The sequence below is a fragment of the Electrona antarctica genome (genome assembly GCF_951216825.1).
Source record: "Electrona antarctica genome assembly, chromosome: 11".
Taxonomy (NCBI): Eukaryota; Metazoa; Chordata; class Actinopteri; order Myctophiformes; family Myctophidae; genus Electrona; species Electrona antarctica.
This window is the reverse complement of record NC_136792.1, coordinates 17154497-17173067: the sequence shown is the minus strand read 5'-3', so window position 1 is coordinate 17173067 and position 18571 is coordinate 17154497. Positions and strand designations below refer to the sequence as shown.

At 42.2% G+C, this 18571-nt stretch overlaps 1 protein-coding gene across 2 annotated transcripts; it reads right to left on the bottom strand.

Annotated features, from left to right (window-relative positions):
• Positions 1–6511: 6511 nt before the first annotated feature.
• tsr1 (TSR1 ribosome maturation factor) lies at positions 6512–16332 on the bottom strand. 2 transcript variants are annotated; one of them, XM_079514447.1, is made up of 15 exons: positions 16013–16332; positions 14644–14747; positions 14316–14544; positions 13808–13942; positions 12910–13361; positions 12392–12536; positions 11663–11877; positions 9544–9731; positions 9163–9322; positions 8958–9068; positions 8668–8800; positions 8101–8217; positions 7112–7252; positions 6893–6967; positions 6512–6788 (listed from the first exon to the last, which is right to left on the bottom strand). In XM_079514447.1, the coding sequence occupies exons 1-15, from the start codon at positions 16137–16139 to the stop codon at positions 6601–6603; spliced, it is 2520 nt and encodes an 839-aa protein (XP_079370573.1). In that variant the 5' UTR covers positions 16140–16332; the 3' UTR covers positions 6512–6600. The 2 variants fall into 2 exon arrangements, with proteins under 2 accessions (XP_079370573.1, XP_079370572.1); XM_079514446.1 differs by having other exon boundaries at positions 9544–9776; positions 11690–11877.
• Between the last annotated feature and the right edge of the window lie 2239 nt (positions 16333–18571).

The window sequence follows — 18571 nt, the reverse complement described above, 5'->3', positions numbered from 1 at the left end:
CGCATAACTTCTGGGTATGATCATGATGTCACGCACATACCCTCTATTTCAGAGGATAGAGGACATAATCGTTAGGACATAAAAATGCCATATCGGTATCGGATCGGTCTCAAAATAATCCAGATTATTTTCACAGATATTGATGATGCAATAATAATGTGATCGTCGATGGCTTTGTACTCGCATAGCAGCTGCCTGTCTCTGTCACTTTTGTTTTGTGTATTTCTAATGTTTGAAGCTAGCAGAGGATTTTTTCTCAAATGTCTAGTATTATTGATTGATTGATTGAATACTTTCTTAACAGGCTTTGGGCCAAGCCCCTAGGCCTAGTTTCCTTGTGATCCTCTGTATGTATAATATCAGAATCGACCCTGCAAATAATCGGAGATCGGATATCGGTCATAATTTAATTTTAATAATCGTGCACCCCTACTCACAATGCACTCAACCAAATTTGCCGCATTCAGCAGAGATGTATATGGAAGTAAACGTGTGTATTAACCATATGAACCAGGTATGTATTATTTAGTTGATCTGGTCAACTACTGGCGAACACTATACATAGTAAGAGGACCCAGAATCATGAATGAATGGCAACAGCTCAGCGGATGTGAACAGATACAAAAATAAATTGATATTAAATAATCAATTAATTATGAAGATATATACTGTATATGTATGTATTGAAAATAGCAGATCTACAAGCTCATATGTCACATCACGAGGTGTTGTGAGCTCATAGATCTGAAATTTTCTATATTTTTGCACACCATTGTGCACCGCAGTATAAAATAACAATTAAGTGGTTAATTGATTTGTTAACATATAAAAAAAAATATATATACATTTAAAAAACAATCAATAGTTAGAGCTAGAGCCGGAGAACAGATCCAATCCTCCACAGTAGGCCTATAGATGTGTGTGTGTGTGTGTGGCAGTGGAACTTCATGGGTTGTCACAATAGCTGCGTTCTGGGAGTCGGTTAGATTACAATAGCGGTGATAGGGAGAAGGCCTGTGGAGCAAAACCCTGCCTGCAGTGCCTGGTATAAAAAAGTAAAGGGAAAGAGTGAAGAAGTAGAGGGGAAATAGTGAAGAAGTAGAGGGAAAGAGTGAAGAAGTAGAGGGAAAGAGTGAAGAAGTAGAGGGAAAGAGTGAAGAAGTAGAGGGAAAGAGTGAAGAAGTAGAGGGAAAGAGTGAAGAAGTAGAGGGAAAGAGTGAAGAAGTAGAGGGAAAGAGTGAAGAAGTAGAGGGAAAGAGTGAAGAAGTAGAGGGAAATAGTGAAGAAGTAGAGGGAAAGAGTGAAGAAGTAGAGGGAAAGAGTGAAGAAGTAGAGGGAAAGAGTGAAGAAGTAGAGGGAAAGAGTGAAGAAGTAGAGGGAAAGAGTGAAGAAGTAGAGGGAAAGAGTGAAGAAGTAGAGGGAAAGAGTGAAGAAGTAGAGGGAAAGAGTGAAGAAGTAGAGGGAAAGAGTGAAGAAGTAGAGGGAAAGAGTGAAGAAGTAGAAGGAAAGAGTGAAGAAGTAGAAGGAAAGAGTGAAGAAGTAGAAGGAAAGAGTGAAGAAGTAGAGGGAAAGAGTGAAGAAGTAGAAGGAAAGAGTGAAGAAGTAGAAGGAAAGAGTGAAGAAGTAGAAGGAAAGAGTGAAGAAGTAGAAGGAAAGAGTGAAGAAGTAGAGGGAAAGAGTGAAGAAGTAGAAGGAAAGAGTGAAGAAGTAGAGGGAAAGAGTGAAGAAGTAGAGGGAAAGAGTGAAGAAGTAGAAGGAAAGAGTGAAGAAGTAGAGGGAAAGAGTGAAGAAGTAGAAGGAAAGAGTGAAGAAGTAGAGGGAAAGAGTGAAGAAGTAGAGGGAAAGAGTGAAGAAGTAGAGGGAAAGAGTGAAGAAGTAGCGGGAAAGAGTGAAGAAGTAGAAGGAAAGAGTGAAGAAGTAGAAGGAAAGAGTGAAGAAGTAGAGGGAAAGAGTGAAGAAGTAGAGGGAAAGACTGAAGAAGTAGAGGGAAAGAGTGAAGAAGTAGAGGGAAAGAGTGAAGAAGTAGAGGGAAAGAGTGAAGAAGTAGAGGGAAAGAGTGAAGAAGTAGAAGGAAAGAGTGAAGAAGTAGAGGGAAAGAGTGAAGAAGTAGAGGGAAAGGGTGAAGAAGAGTGAAGAAGTAGAGGGAAAGAGTGAAGAAGTAGAGGGAAAGAGTGAAGAAGTAGAGGGAAAGAGTGAAGAAGGAAAGAGTGAAGAAGTAGAGGGAAAGAGTGAAGAAGTAGAGGGAAAGAGTGAAGAAGTAGAGGGAAAGAGTGAAGAAGTAGAGGGAAAGAGTGAAGAAGTAGAAGGAAAGAGTGAAGAAGTAGAGGGAAAGAGTGAAGAAGTAGAGGGAAAGAGTGAAGAAGTAGCGGGAAAGAGTGAAGAAGTAGAAGGAAAGAGTGAAGAAGTAGAAGGAAAGAGTGAAGAAGTAGAGGGAAAGAGTGAAGAAGTAGAAGGAAAGAGTGAAGAAGTAGAGGGAAAGAGTGAAGAAGTAGAGGGAAAGAGTGAAGAAGTAGAGGGAAAGAGTGAAGAAGTAGAGGGAAAGAGTGAAGAAGTAGAGGGAAAGAGTGAAGAAGTAGAGGGAAAGAGTGAAGAAGAGTGAAGAAGTAGAGGGAAAGAGTGAAGAAGTAGAGGGAAAGAGTGAAGAAGTAGAGGGAAAGAGTGAAGAAGGAAAGAGTGAAGAAGTAGAGGGAAAGAGTGAAGAAGTAGAGGGAAAGAGTGAAGAAGTAGAGGGAAAGAGTGAAGAAGTAGAGGGAAAGAGTGAAGAAGTAGAAGGAAAGAGTGAAGAAGTAGAGGGAAAGAGTGAAGAAGTAGAGGGAAAGAGTGAAGAAGTAGAAGGAAAGAGTGAAGAAGTAGAGGGAAAGAGTGAAGAAGTAGAGGGAAAGAGTGAAGAAGTAGAGGGAAAGAGTGAAGAAGTAGAGGGAAAGAGTGAAGAAGTAGAGGGAAAGAGTGAAGAAGTATAGAGGGAAAGAGTGAAGAAGTAGAGGGAAAGAGTGAAGAAGTAGAGGGAAAGAGTGAAGAAGTAGAGAGAAAGAGTGAAGAAGTAGAAGGAAAGAGTGAAGAAGTAGAGGGAAAGAGTGAAGAAGTAGAGGGAAAGAGTGGAGAAGTAGAGGGAAAGAGTGGAGAAGTAGAGGGAAAGAGTGAAGAAGTAGAGGGAAAGAGTGAAGAAGTAGAGGGAAAGAGTGGAGAAGTAGAGGGAAAGAGTGAAGAAGTAGAGGGAAAGAGTGGTAGAGGGAAAGAGTGAAGAAGTAGAGGGAAAGAGTGGAGAAGTAGAGGGAAAGAGTGAAGAAGTAGAGGGAAAGAGTGGAGAAGTAGAGGGAAAGAGTGAAGAAGTAGAGGGAAAGAGTGAAGAAGTAGAGGGAAAGAGTGAAGAAGTAGAGGGAAAGAGTGGAGAAGTAGAGGGAAAGAGTGGAGAAGTAGAGGGAAAGAGTGAAGAAGTAGAGGGAAAGAGTGAAGAAGTAGAGGGAAAGAGTGAAAAAGTAGAGGGAAAGAGTGAAAAAGTAGAGGGAAAGAGTGAAGAAGTAGGGAAAGAGTGCGGGTGAAGCAGGTTAAGATTCTTCATTCTCAGAATGATAAGTTGGCCAAGACCAGTTATATCCAGTCATTATTCTATCCACTGTCATTTCCTGAGAAAGAAAAATGAACATGGGATTGATATGGAATGATGAGGATGGAAAGAGACAGAATAGATAGAATGGTGGGTGGATGACTTTGGTAAGAAAATGAACATCCTCAAACCACGTGGCTGACTCGCTATTCTTTTGTAAACTTGTGATATTTTGTAATAAACACAGCAACAGCATACTATCAAGACAGATGAAAAAAATCCATTTAAATTTAAAATATAGAAACAAGACAGAAACATTTTTCCACAGGAAGATTTGAGTGAGTTTGTTGATACATTTGACATAATGCTAAGCTGAACAGCTTAACACCAACAGTTTTTTTCCTAACAACTTTTGTGTTAAATTGGAATCTGTTGCATGCATAAACCTTACCTCTCAGAGTGTGATTTGCTCACCCTCACTGCCCTGTATCCCCAGGCGTGTGTGTGCGTGTGTGTGCGTGTGCGTGCGTGCGTGGCATGCATGTGTTTGAGGCCTCGCTTGCTCCTTCCTCTCCCCAACTCTCAGTGTTTTATGGGCTGTGTGCTGCGGTGCAGTGACCTCCCTCTCACCCCGGTGCCACCCAGCCGGTGCAGGATTCAGGCACACATGGCCCCTGCCTGCCAAAACCCCACAGCGCCACATCTGCAATCCATAAACGCCAGCCACTCTCTCCCTCTCCTCCCTCGCCCACACCACCTCAGTCAGACTCTCTCTCACACTCCTCCATTTCACCCGCACTCACCCCCACCCCCGATCTTACTTTAATTGCTGAATTCTATGCATCTCTCTTGCCTAAGCCTTTGGTTGTATTCGTTATCTTTAAATTGATAATAGCCGGCCTTGTAGATCTGCTATAGGCGAGCGACACTGTCATAGGGCCGAGGTATATATCAGAATCAGACGGCCTTTAACATCAACTGGCTCGTCCCCTATCTCTCCTCCTTCCCTTTCTTCATCCTCGTCCAACGGAAAAACCTCTCACCCATTATATCTTCAGTGGGAGCCAGCAGAAGTGTGGTGGCAGCGAGTTGGGGAACCGCAAAGACATTCCTGATCCAAACAGCGCTAAGCCACCAGCGTTCACTCCTTATTCTGACGACGGGCCCGTGCCAAACACACACTTCACTTATGGTTCTGGATTCTGCCTCACCACGTCGCAGTTGGTCCCCAAAACAACTAAAATGTTTATCTGTGTCAAATTGATAGTGTCGGTGGAAAAGTTGTGCATGCATTGCATCTAAATTCAGTCCCATTCTTCTTCTACATGTGTTCCTTTAAGGACAGTCTCTCCATAGCGGGGGTATTGAATTCCCCCCTCTCCATGTGAACTGCGGGCCAGAAATGCACACCAACCACACCCCTCCCTTCAGCTTTAACAAGATGTGTTCAACACATCACTGTTACAGTGCCCTCGCCTTAATTCATGTTAGACCCCAAAAAAAGAGAGAAAATGGAGTGGATAAATGGAGTGTTACAGTAAAACTGTCCAGGGCTTCTAGCATGCCCCCCAAGGCAATAAAGAGACATTATTCTTTCCCGATTGTATTATCTTTATTTTTCAACTTTTTCCGTCATAATCAAATTCAGTGTATGAAAAAATGTACAGAGTGAACTTTTGCTCCCCTTGGTTTCTTGGATCATGTTCTCCTCCCCATCCCCAAGTCTTCACCTTGTGCTTTCCCAGACATATTGGCATGCCTCTGTGGTGCAGTCCCAGCAGAGCCTGCGGATGAATCATGTTGCTGTGAGCATGCAAGAGCACCGTTTTATGATAAATATTACAATTCATAAATCACTGTTTCTCCGAGTGAAAAAAAGAGAATGAAAAGAAAGCATGGAACCAGGAGGGACGTAAAACTGTTGAGCATTTCGGATCCAGAGAGAAAACAAGAGCAGGGTCATGATCTCTCCCTGTACTGTGTCTGGGTGGTGGTGAAAAGGGGGCTTCAGGTCAGGGAGAGATCACCAGGGAGAAGTAGGTGAAAAGATGCACCAGACAGTGGTCAAGTTCAGCAACTACAGTATTGGTGATTATAACTACAGTACAGTACAGCCACATTATGTAGTTCAAATCATAAGTTCCAAAGAAAGTTGCTGCTCACACCTCACAACCTTTAGGCCATAACACTATTGCATCATTGGAGATGGCTATAATTTAACCAGCCTTGAATACCACAAGACAATAACTCAAGTGGAACCCCCACGGGAAAAGATTGTGCGACCACAAAACACCTGGAGCAGAGACTTGGAGGCAGATGCCATGACGCTGCGCCTCACCAGGTTACAGAGGTTGGCTCAGGAGTCAGGACCAAAATATTTGGAGAACCCTTGTTGACAATCTAATAGGTGTAAGAAAGTTTAACGGAACACACAAGAAATACATTGTAGTACATACGGCAATCAGTGATAAAAGCATAAATCCAAAGCTGCTGCGGCCAAATACAGACAATTATGGAGATTTCAGCTATGACTGTAATTAATATACCAGGCCATGTTACCTGATTTATCTGTGTCAATATTATCAACATTGGTTTGATAGTAATAAGATGTGAACTAATATATATATATATATATATCCCAAGCATTAGACTTTCATATAATCTATTATGAGCCTGCAAAAATATTTTATTGCTGAAAACCGTTTTTATAGAAATGTGCACTTCAACATCATCATAAAGTTCCCCTCCGCACCACTTGCACCTTTGATCATGAGCATTCATTCATACAACCCCAAATAGTTCAACCAAAAGTCATGCAGTTATTCAACACAATCATTTCAGATACGTTTCATCTACCGATCCTTAATCATGACTGCCATCTAGTGGGTAGAAATGGATCTAGGAACATGAAAACACAAGTGAAGGAACATCTCACACTGGATTGCCAACAACTTCAAGATCAGGCACTTTAGATTGAAACAGGTTTATTTAAGGCATAATGACTATTTGTCATGGCAATTCAATACAATTTACTATTTCCACGTGTGTTGTCTCTCCTACTCCATGTCACCGGCACCGCCATAGATCTCCTGATCGGTGTTCTCTCTCTTGATCCAGGGTAAGGGCAGTGGAACATATGGGTCATATGTCCACTGAGGATACACTCTCTTGTACAAATTCATCATGATGGTATCTTGAGAGCGTAGCTGGCTATCAAATACACACTTCATGTGACCATGAGTTCCTGAAAAACACAAGATCCAGAATTTAAAGTACTGCACCCGTGTCTTGAACATAAAACTATATTCCAGGTGAAACATTCCATTAGTTTTCCCTAAATTCCCTCACCCAAAGGCTCCTTGATGTGACCTCTCCGGCCCCATTTGGTTCGTAACTCGACTGGCTTGAACCACATGATGTCATCTGTTGAGAGAGAGGAACATAATCAAATCTTTGGTTCCATTTGTACACACTTTAGAGTTAAATTAACACTGGGGCAACGTCAGACCAAGTTTAGTGTAATGAAATATAAAGCATATGAATGCACTACTGGACAGCAGTGCTCACCCCTGTTGAAGAACATGTAACGGACGACAGCGGAGCGCCGGTTAATCTTCAATGGGTGTCCACTTATCACAATTCTCTTCAGTACGACACGCTGCGGGTCACAACTCAACAGGCTGCCTGTGGCCACCAAGTCCTGTATGCCTGGATGACAAAAAGAACCACCTCAAATACAGGTACTGCATACTGATTACATAACTAGACTTGTAGATCTGCTATTTTTCAATAGCTAAATTATAACAATGCTTAAAACACCAAAAGGGGTTCCCGCCCAAAATGGTTTAAGGTTATTGTAGCAGTCAATTTATATTGGGGGTCGGGAGGGGGCGGGGCGGGGGTCCCGAGACATTGCCAAAGCATTTCCGGGGGTCCCCGGCCAAAAACGTTGAGAACCCCTGGATTACATAACTAGAGAACAGAAAGAAATGGTCACAGTACCAAAAAGCAACTATAAAATAAGATCACTTATTCAAGAACCATACTGGCATTTTTAGTATGGCTATGACTCACTCTATACTTGACATTACTGCGAACCATTTTCCAAAGCATGCTGTGGTTTGTTTGATTTTAGCGGAAGTCATTCATCTGTTCATTTCAGTGCAGTAGGAACACTTGAGAATTGAAACTTGCCAGACAGTACCGGTAAATGTCAGTAAATCTCGTTATTTTTGTCAATGTTATGTTAATGTTTAAAAAAAAATTAAATGCATTTTAAAGCATGTATGGATTGGATTTGAAACGCTTTGCCCCAAATAATACCTGGAGAAAATATTGATTTACTTAAATAAAATTCAAGCCTCCTAGACCTTCTCATTTTCAGCAATTCCACAGCAGCATTTTACAGACATTGGGAGGATATGTAAACAAACGTGAAATCTAAAAATAAATAAATAATCTCCAACTAATTTGTGTGTTTTTTTTAATAATAATAATGCCTATGACATGGCCAAAATAGGGCCACCAGGTTGAAAGAGGTTAATTCTATGGCATACCATCACTCCTCTGTTTGAATAGCAGTGCCCCTGCAGTAGGGAAGGTGATGGGAGCATACACAGACACCACAGTGGGGGTATCTGGCAGAAGGAAACGCTCCAACTTGTGCTTGTCACCTAATGAAAAGCAAATCAGATTTTGACATCAAAGTGAACCGACGCGGTAATACACAAAAGCAATATCTTGTGCTATATGCCAGTGGTTCCCAAACGGTATGCATACAAATAAAGTTGAGATTTCATGACAAACGCCACACCATTATTGCAATATATACTATACAAAATTATAATATTTATTTTAATTTACTATATCAATACTTTGTTTGCACTCATTTCCCAAATGCAGAGGCAAATCCTATACGTTACAAAAAATATTTAAAACTTTGTATTTGGCATGAGTAAATCAATTCTGTTTGTGAACACAGGTGCTCATGATTTTGACTTGCCCTTTGGTGTGCCTTGGCTACAAAAAGTTTGAAAATCACTGCTGTGGTGCATTATAAGAAATCAGGTGCATGATTTACATGCATGCAGTCTCTACGAACTTGTATGTACTATTGGACTTACTTGAGGTGTGTTGAGAGAAGATAGGAGAGGCTCTGAACCTCCTAAACCCACAGTGGAAGATCAACTCCTCTTTGGATTTGATGGAATCTGTGTTGCTGGGGTGCCTCCGTACCAACATGTGCATCACTGACATCTATGTATGGAAGTAAATGATAGCAGAACCATCAATATGTGCAGTATTCCACTTGAGAAAGGACTCAAATGAACGAGATCCGCTATTTTTAAAATATTTTAAAAGTGTTCTGCCTGACGGGCAGCGACAACGACATTCACATTTTCATGGTCCATACCTTCTGCTCATGAGGCAAGATGGACACCAACACCAGAGGGCTGCCAGACTGGACACTCTCCATCACAGAGACAGGAACATCAATAATGTGCAAAGTCACATACCAGCCCACCTACAACAATAGCGTGAACAGGGTTTAGTGAATCCACAAATACGGTATACAGGGTATAGCAAAAAAAAATCTAAAATCATGCACATGCTTGTACCATGGCTCCCTCTTCCTCCTGCGCAGCCTCGGCTAGTATACGGCGACGAGTGCGGTCAAAACTTTGGAACTGGAAGATGCGGGAGTAGTTCAGGGGCAGGTTCTCCATGCGGTCCCAAGGTGAGGAGCGAAAACTCTTCAGACCCCTGTAGCGCTGGAACCTGAGACCAAACGATAGCAATGTCTAAAATTATGGCAAGGCATGACTGGATCAGGGTGACTGATTCAGAGGTCCGTCTCTTCATTTGCAGTTGAAAACTTGCATGAAATGTTACTAGCGCTATTGTCTTTAAATTGATGTCTCACACAGTATTACTTGAAAGGCTCTGAATAATGTAAAGCAAATGGTTCATACAGTGCTAATGCAATAGAAGGACCCTACCTGGTTTTCGCCGGCACATCAAGGGGTGTGTCCACCTCATCGGGGAACAAATCATTAGACCGAGCTTCACGATAGCGCTTCAGCCCTTCTCCCTCCTCAGCCTCATCTATATGCTGATCATAACGTTGATCTGCTCCAGATCGATCTGTGGAGCACAGCGTTTCCTCTTCTTCCTCCTCCTCCTCCTCCTCCTCCTCCTCCTCTTCTCCGGAGTCACAGGCTGAACCAAGATCCTGTCACAGAACACAGTGATATTATCAATATAAAATATGACCATTCCAAGACCAGCCGCACTGGTTATCAGCGCAATTGGTATTTGGAAAATTCTATCCTTGTACCAAAGTGCAGTTAGTTCTCTGTCTGTGACCATTTATTAAATATTCTTGATACATACGTACTGTATGTCACCCCCCACCCCCCAAAGACAAGAGAATCTATTGACAATAAATTAGAAGAGATGTTGATGTTGACTGTAAATTATGATTTTCAAGGAATCAGGATGCATTTCCTAATTCAGAACTGAGAATATTAATCTCACTGTACTGTAAAGCAAAAACAATAATAATAACTAGTCTTCTCTGCTTACCGGTATGCCTAGGGAAATCTAAATCCTTTGAATGGGCTTGGACACCAGAAAACAATAGTTTCAGATCTACACCCACTGCTTTGAAAACCAATCCTGATACATTCCATATGAAGGGCCGCCCCAAAGTCTTCGCATCGATTCTTTGAAGCTTTTACTTTTTACATTTCTGAATTGTTTACACCCAATGTTAGCCCATTTACTGAACTTAGATGTCACCAGGCGTATCAATAGGCAGATATCTCTGATTGTCTGGCTGTGGCTACCCAACAACACATGTATTCATGTAGTCCATTTGCTTTACTGGCACTGGGCCAGCAAAAAGCTGGTCACTTGGACATTGCTCAAACATCATCTTCATTCTCTTATTGCCATCTTTCCCCCCACCATTGTTCTCTCAATTTAGTCAGTATGCCAATTTCCCCCAGGTGTACAGTGCCCTGTCACTGCTATAACCACAGTAGGGTGTAGACAACCACGTGTCCTCCGATAAACATTAAGCCATCAACTGCTTCTTTTCAGCTGACTTAAGGAGCTTCACCGGGAGGATGCTGTTTTGTTTGTTTAGTTATTTTGGGGTATTTGTCACTATTCACTTGTCATGAATATACATACAATACATACAAAGTTTGGGAAATACTGCGTTAGAGCACCTGGCCAAGCCGGATGCATAATGACTGCATGATGATTTTAACCTTCCAGTCCAGTTTCAGTTTCCACGGTGGTGGGCAGGAACTGCGTCACCCGGAAACCCGGACTGCAAGTTCTGAGCATGAGTTGCCCATGTTCATTAACATCAAATTAATAAACTGGTACTTAGTCCCTAGTATGGCAATGTACAGTGACACACTCTTGCTACGGTATATGAGGGAATCCACTCAGCATGGGGTTGACCCACAAGCCTTAGAACAATCCTAGCTGCAATAATGATAATAAACATAACCCTCTGAAGCGCCACTTTTCCCATTGTTAACATCATCCAAATATTCCAGTGTGCTAACCCTGACATCAAACACATTAATAACAACCAGAGATCGAAAATGAATCCTTTGCACATAAAGAATGTCCCCCTTCTTTTAAGCAAAGCTGGAAATAAATAAATGGTCGTCCCCTCCCCATGTCCAGACAGGAAGTTGTGTTCATAGAACGGGATGTCGGGAGGCTTCTCTCGGGACCGTTGTTCCAAACACTATTGTTGTGGTGAGTAGCCTGGCACTACAGGCCAGAGACAGACACTGAGAAAACAAACAATGCCTCCCAATAGAGAGGTGCACTAACCATGGGTCACGTATGCACTGTTCCACCCCCGGAACCAGCAGCACTCAAGACGCACACCTTCTCCACCAATTACTGCCCTGTTCAACACCCACACACTTCCTCCTTAAAGGTCACATACCTAAGGGCGGTCCGTTTCCATGACAGAAACCATAACGTATGCTATTCATGTTGCCATGACTACAAACCACAGTCTGTCAAATTGACTAACATTCAAGCAAAGCAGAAGTTTGACTGAACAACCATATAGAATCATAAGACCCCGGCTTCCTGTGTTACATATTGTACCTGTGAATCATCCTCTTCTTCATCTACAGCCATGGCCTCATCCATCACCATCATTCCATCATTGTCATCATCATCATCATCATCACAGCCGTCTTCCTCCTCGTCTGCATCCTCATCCAAAATCCAGGTGGCTTGGTAGTCTGACATTCCCTTTGGAACTTTCATCACACGCCTATTCTTACTGGCCTCTGTCCAGCAGTAGAAAAAAAACATGGAGATAGTGAAAGGATTGCTTTTCATTTCCCATTGCCAATACAATCACAATAAACCATACTTAATCAAGAGTGCCATGTAAAGACTGCGCGTGTGCGTGCACGAGCGTGCACAAGGTGAATCAATCTTGTTTTCTCGGGGCCGGTGCGGAAACAGTTAACAATAGAGACAATATGACGTACATTTTCCCTTCATTGTCGTTTTTAAAAACATTTAACTAAAATGTTCCAGGTGCCCCTTAAAAACATTGTTTTAGACATTTTTAAAACAAACAAATCTAATGAATTCCATAAATAAAAAAATAGCTGATCTACAAGCTCGCAACGCGGTGCGAAGGGCAAACATCTAATCTCTGTTTTGGGTCTCAACCTGAAAGGTTTGGGAACCAGTGGTCTAGAGATCAACCACTGACCATATTCAAATAGTGGTCATTTTGATTCAACGTTGTTCCAAGATGTTCCAACGTAATTTAACAGCTTCCATTCCCACCTTCTGCCTCCAAAAGCTCTGTGTCAGTGGGCCAGGTCTGCTCTCCATCCATGGGGTCCACCGCGGCCTCTGCCAGCAGGCTCTCCCTGCGAGATGGATCTGCCTTCATTAGCACCCGAACTGGACGTTCCTCCTCAGTGCCATCCTGTGGAACATATGGAACAGAGGACATGATTCAAGTCCCAAAACTCAGTGATGACGACATCCAGTTGTCAGTGGACTTAATAGTGGATCCTTTGCACTATACAACAATTATTTTCAGTATCTGACTGTAATCAATATACAAATTGTGTGTTATTATTATTAATTAAGATTAATCCCTTTAGAGACATTCCTTATGACAGCAGTCCTGTTTACAAACATTAATCTTAGCAAAACATTACTTGTGTAACAATATCAATTGTTTTTTGCTGACAATCGCTGTATACACCCTCTATCAAGAACATAAAACAAAAACTTAAATAATAATACCGGTAATAAGACTGAACTAAATAGATTTTGATTCCCAAGAAATCCACCTGCATGTCTGTGTTTCCTCCTTTTCCAGGCTTTTCTGGCCTGGGTGTTGTTGTACTGAGGGGTAGGGGGTCTGAAGGAGCATCAATCTGACTGAGCTGAAAATCTCCATGTCCAGTGATGTGTACCAGTCTGTCAACCTGCAAAGGGTGGCCACGGACATACCCAGACACACAGAGGGTCCCTAAGCCTGTGGGTGCACCGCCCGTGACCTCAGAGCTATTGGGAATATAGGCTACGTGCTGAGCCAAGAGGTGGGCGCGTTTGGAGCGGAAGCCTAACTTCCTCTGTCTCTGAGAGCCCAGGTGTCTCAGAAGCAGCATGGCGTCCTGTTCTGTGTCCAACGGGAAGAGACGAGCATCTGGGAATCGGACCTCTGTGATTTTTGACAAAGCTCGTCTGAAGTCTGTCCGCTTCTTCACAGCAAGATCACCAACACCCTGGCACACAAGCGCTACAGGAGAAAGGAAAGCACCCGGATGGAAAAAGACAGGTCAATACAACTGAGGAAACAAGCTTCATGTTCACCACACTCCATGGTAGTGATTTCAATGCAATCAATCAAAGGCCAAGTGATAGGTACGCTTCCAAGTCCCAACCATCAATAACAACAAATTTCAATACATTTAACCACATGAAGCCCAACGTTTGTATTCTGGGGCTAACATTTAGAGAAAATAGATAATAGAACAATCTACATGCTGAGCTTATCAGCTATCTATTGATAGTTGGTATAGAGGGGGGAAAGTAGGGGTCTAGGCCTAGCATAGAAAGCTGTCAGACTCTGGTAAACAGTTGGTTTAAGTTGTTATAACACTAACCAAACTTCATGAAATGTCCATATTTCTAGTCTGTAATGAGGTTCATGTGTGCAGCCTTGTGAAGCTACAGTGTACTCACCGTGGCTGGGCAGACCCTGGGAAAAGAGACAGGAGAGGCAGTATTCTCCATAGCTGTCCCAACCTTCAGTCGAGTCGAGGACAAATAGCAGGCTGTCTGCAACCTTTGCGACATCCAGCAGGGAGGTCAGGTCAGCTATACAAAGAGCGAGGAAGCCACAAGATATCAGACTAGAAGCAGCATTTAGAATCTGTTATCTACATTTTAGATAACAGATTGTGGTATTTTAGGGACAAGCACAATGATCTATTCTATACTATATATATGTTGCACAAAAGACACAAGAAATATTTCATAATCATAAGCCAGTTGCAAATGAATAAACTCATCCAAATGGGTCATATTTTATATCCTGTTTCACTCAATGCATAGTAATCTAGTGATAAAGGCCAGGGAAAACTATTCAAGAAATAATTTATACATAAAAAATAAATAAATTAGCAGGTAAAAATCCATTTTGGGCTTAATAAATCTATTGAACAATCATCAGTCATTAGTTGACACTTACCAGTGTTAGGGCGCAGAAAAGTGAACCTTTGTTTGAAACGAGGCAGAATCAGACCGAAGCTGTCATTGATGCCACTAACACAGAGTTCCTGATGAACCAGACCCCCAGCATCTTCTCCACGTAACAGCTTAGTAACACACCCAGCATCAACTGCAGCATGAAGGGCCACCACAACCACCAAGTGAGGGGGGCCATCCTTGGTACCAAGACGTCGCTTCTCTATCAGGACCTAGATGGACAAGACAAATATTCAATGTCAATGGATCAAATATTCATGAGGATGGATAAATGGATGGATATTATCCACACCAATTTAAAAATAATTTACCATGTCTTTCTTATTTCTGCGAAGCTGGTTGGCCTTGTGTCTTCTGTCCATCTTCCTTTGCTCTTTTCTCTGTTTTTTTGTAAGGGCTGTCACCGACACTCTTCCTGTATGACAGATCATTAGGATCAGATAATGTACTGCCATTATGCCACTATATTGTGAGGTCAACATGGAGGTGCTTCTACACCAAATTCCTTACCTCGAGTCTCTGCACTGCAGAGCCCTCTGCAATAATTAAAATTGCTAATAGAACAATCACCTTAGTGTGCAACGTCTACCATAGTATTTGTTAATGGTTGAACATAATGAAGAAAATCACACCTGTGTGAAGTGAGGGGCGCTCTTATCATCATACATCATCATGATGTAACAGACACATGTGTAGACATAATATGTATTACAGGAAATGTAATCTTTGTGTAGAACGAAAATAGCCGATTTGCTCAGACACATGACAAATTCTCCATTGTCAATGGGAATTTAATGTTTGTGTAAGATGAAAATCTACACTAATAGCTGAACTTGCCAAACAAACAAGCACTGTTTGGAAAATGTCAGCAAATTCCCTAAATAATATTTTTTTGGCATTGATGTTTGAGGGGCGCTAGCCCCTCCTATGCCCAGCTTTCCAGGTTTACTGTGAACACAAACTTTGGCTGATGATTGGCTGATCACCCGATAGCGATGATTGATTGGCAGAGCCGAGCCAAAAGTACATATATAAGATAAAAGTTGAGGGCAGAAAAGCTAAGACGCCAAAAGTGGCCGGAATGACATTGTGATGATTTGATTGGCTGAGCACGGAATGTGATGTAGGCTATGATGATAAGAGCGCCCCTCACTTAACACGAGGGTGATTTTTTTGTTGTTTTGCCGTCTATCGCATTGTCGATGTAAATTAGCAAAACAATGAATTGGCTCAGTAACTGATTGTCGTTAGACGTGAAGCACTAAGTTGTCAACGTTACCGTTATCTATTTAAAAGGCACCGTGATCGGTAGTACAAGCGATTGCTGGAATCATCATGGCAGCCATTCATTTCACTAGTAACTATAACGAACTACCATAGCTAGCTAGCTCTGGTCCATGGCGTTAAATGTCTCTAGTCTTGAATCTAGCAGCCCCCCGCGTGACCTGAGGGAGGTCACAGTTGGGGCTATTAAATGTCACTATTGTCAGACTACTCTGGATTACTTGGAGTATTGTAACATCGCCTCACCAGGCTTTCCACCTTGAAAATGTACTGCTGATGTGGTTAGCTAGGAGTCGGACAAAAATAACACGTGTGCTGGGCTAGCAGAGAATATGCCCCATCAGAACCTTATGTTACTGACGAGGAGTGTGTGATCAATTCGAATCAAAGTCTTACCTTTGTTCTCTCTCTCAAGTTCGCCTTTCGTACGATGCTTGCCATGTTTGTGGCCTTTGTTTTTCTGTTTAAACACACCGGGTCTGTGCGTCTGTTGTTTTTCCTCACCCGCAGCCATTTTTACCATGTGGACACTATGCACGCTCTCCACCCCCACCTCTCTCCTTCCGCGTTCGCAACAGAGACGTAATGACGCTAGTAATGGCCAGAGTAATGACGAGCTCTGTTAAAGGGCTCAGAATCAGATATCACGTCTCCGTCTTGATTAGCCTCGGTACCACTACTAAGCTTTAATTTTCGTCTTGATCGCTAACTAGTAAGCTCTGGCTCTCGAGCCTCACTCGCCCTATTTCTATGTTCCGTGACGTCACTACGGACAGCGCGGATTTCTATGTGCCCTGACGTCACGGTAGTGACGCCACGGCACATAGAATCCGCGCATAGAATCCGCGTCTACTGCAGAATCTAATGTTGGATAGGATGGATATCAAAGATTATGATGTAAAACCGTTATTCACTTTGTTTACATAAAATAACAAACCAAAACCCACACATTTCTGTTGTGAACTTGTGACCACCTGGCCTGCATTGGACATTAAAATATCGACGTTGACGTATCGATTGGTATAAATGGTTCAGCACCACGACAATGGACAGCGACACGTCAGCACACAACGTTCTCCTTAAACTTGAACTTGCTTTAGAAATGTTGAATATGAGCACATTTATGCCCTGATATGACTGTGAAGTGTGAACCATGGCTAATATTGTCTAATATCGTCCTAAATTATATTTAAACTAAAGTTCCTGAATCAGCCTGATTCAATATATTTTGAGATAAATCTATTACAAGTTAACTGTTTAATTATCTAGATATAAGTTTTTAAGGGCCTCAAAGGCCCTTAAAACTAGGCTCCAGACTTCCCAAAACAAACTGGTCAGGCTCCTACTTGGCCTCACCCCCCGAACCCACCTCACCCCTGCCCACTTTGACAGGCTGGAATGGCTTAGGGTCGACGACAGAGTACAGCATCTTGCAATGGGTCTGGTCCACAAGATACCCATGTACCTGTCTAGATACTTTCTTAATGTTAACGAAGTCCACACCCATAACACCAGAGGAAGTGCAACGAACCATGTACAACCCAGATTCGGCACAAACAAGGGACTAATTTCTTTTCGCTCCTATGCCACCAAAATGTGGAATGCCCTACCAACAGTCATTAAGACATGCGAATCCCTTGACTCCTTCAAATCCGCTCTCAAAGGGCACCTACGGACGGCTGCAATTCGAAACTGGCCTCCGTAAAATCTGAATCCCCCCCACCGCCCACCCCCTTTTTCCCCTTACTGTATATGTTTCTTTTCCCTTTTTACCTCCGTTATGATGAATTCCTGTTCTGTTCTTTGACTATATATAGAAGTGTCTATTTGTACGTCTCTAAATGTTTTGATGAATTGAACAAGGTGGACCCTCTTGTAAACAAGTGTAATGCTTAATTGGGTTGTCCACTCACAGTTAACAGTCTTTGTATTGAGTTTGTGCTTGAAATGTACTGTAATTCTGCAAACTGTTAATAAATATTTCAATCAATCAATTTTCACAATAATTGTTGTGAAAATATGTCTTTAATGAAAGCTAAATTGTTTTCAAAACTACTGGTAAATGCCTAAATGAAAAAACAAATAACAAACAAACAAACAAACAAACACATCATTCAAGGTTTAAACAAATAAGCAAATGGCCTTGATGAGTAGGCCTACAACTTGGTGTAGACCTACTAAAAGGTCATTCCCTGAAGAAGACCTTACAGGTTGAAACGTTGGTTTCATCTTTTGAGTGGTGTAAACCACTCCTACAACTGGCTTTGTTGTGCAGAAAAAATGAGCATGGTTGCTATGTTCACCCTGTTCACCCGGGTGTGATTTCATTACATCAGACGTTAGTGCAGAAAAAATGAGCATGGTTGCTATGTTCACCCTGTTCACCCGGGTGTGATTTCATTACATCAGACATGATTTCATTACGTCAGACAGGCCTTACACCACTCAGTTCACACGGGTGTGATTTTTTAAATACATTTTGGCATGAGTGTGCAGCCTTTTCATTTTTTAGCACAGGGGTGAAATCAGCCCTCAACTGCTTCTGACATACATACTATAGGGGTTGGCGTTGGACCATGCATCCAGAAAGCTCAACCCAGTAGTCACTTTGAGTGGCACCGCACAAAGCCACGGGTGAACGTATTGATTGATTGATTGAAGTATTTATGAACAGTTTGGAGAATTACAGTACATTTCAAGCACAACTCAATACAAAACTGTTAACTGTGGACGACACCATAAAGCATTACACTTGTATAGGGTCCACCATGTTCAATTCATCATAACATTTAGAGACGTACAAATATACACTTCTACAGTATATAGCCAAAAACAGGAAATCATCATAGAGCTAAGCCATTCCAGCCTGTCAAAGTGGGCAGGGGTGAGGTAGGTTCGGGGAGTGAGGCCAAGTAGTAACCTGACCAGTTTGTTTTGGGAAGTCTGGAGCCTTGT

What these genes read in the sequence shown, in the direction of transcription:
- tsr1 (XM_079514446.1), bottom strand. Translation starts at nt 16,139, where the DNA reads ATGGTAAAAATGGCTGCGGGTGAGGAAAAACAACAGACGCACAGACCC. An exon ending in GCAGAAATAAGAAAGACATG is followed by an intron (nt 14,545 to 14,643) that starts GTAAATTATTTT and finishes TTGTCCATCTAG; the next exon opens with GTCCTGATAGAGAAGCGACG. An exon ending in AGGAGGAAGAGGGAGCCATG is followed by an intron (nt 9,069 to 9,162) that starts GTACAAGCATGT and finishes CTATTGTTGTAG; the next exon opens with GTGGGCTGGTATGTGACTTT.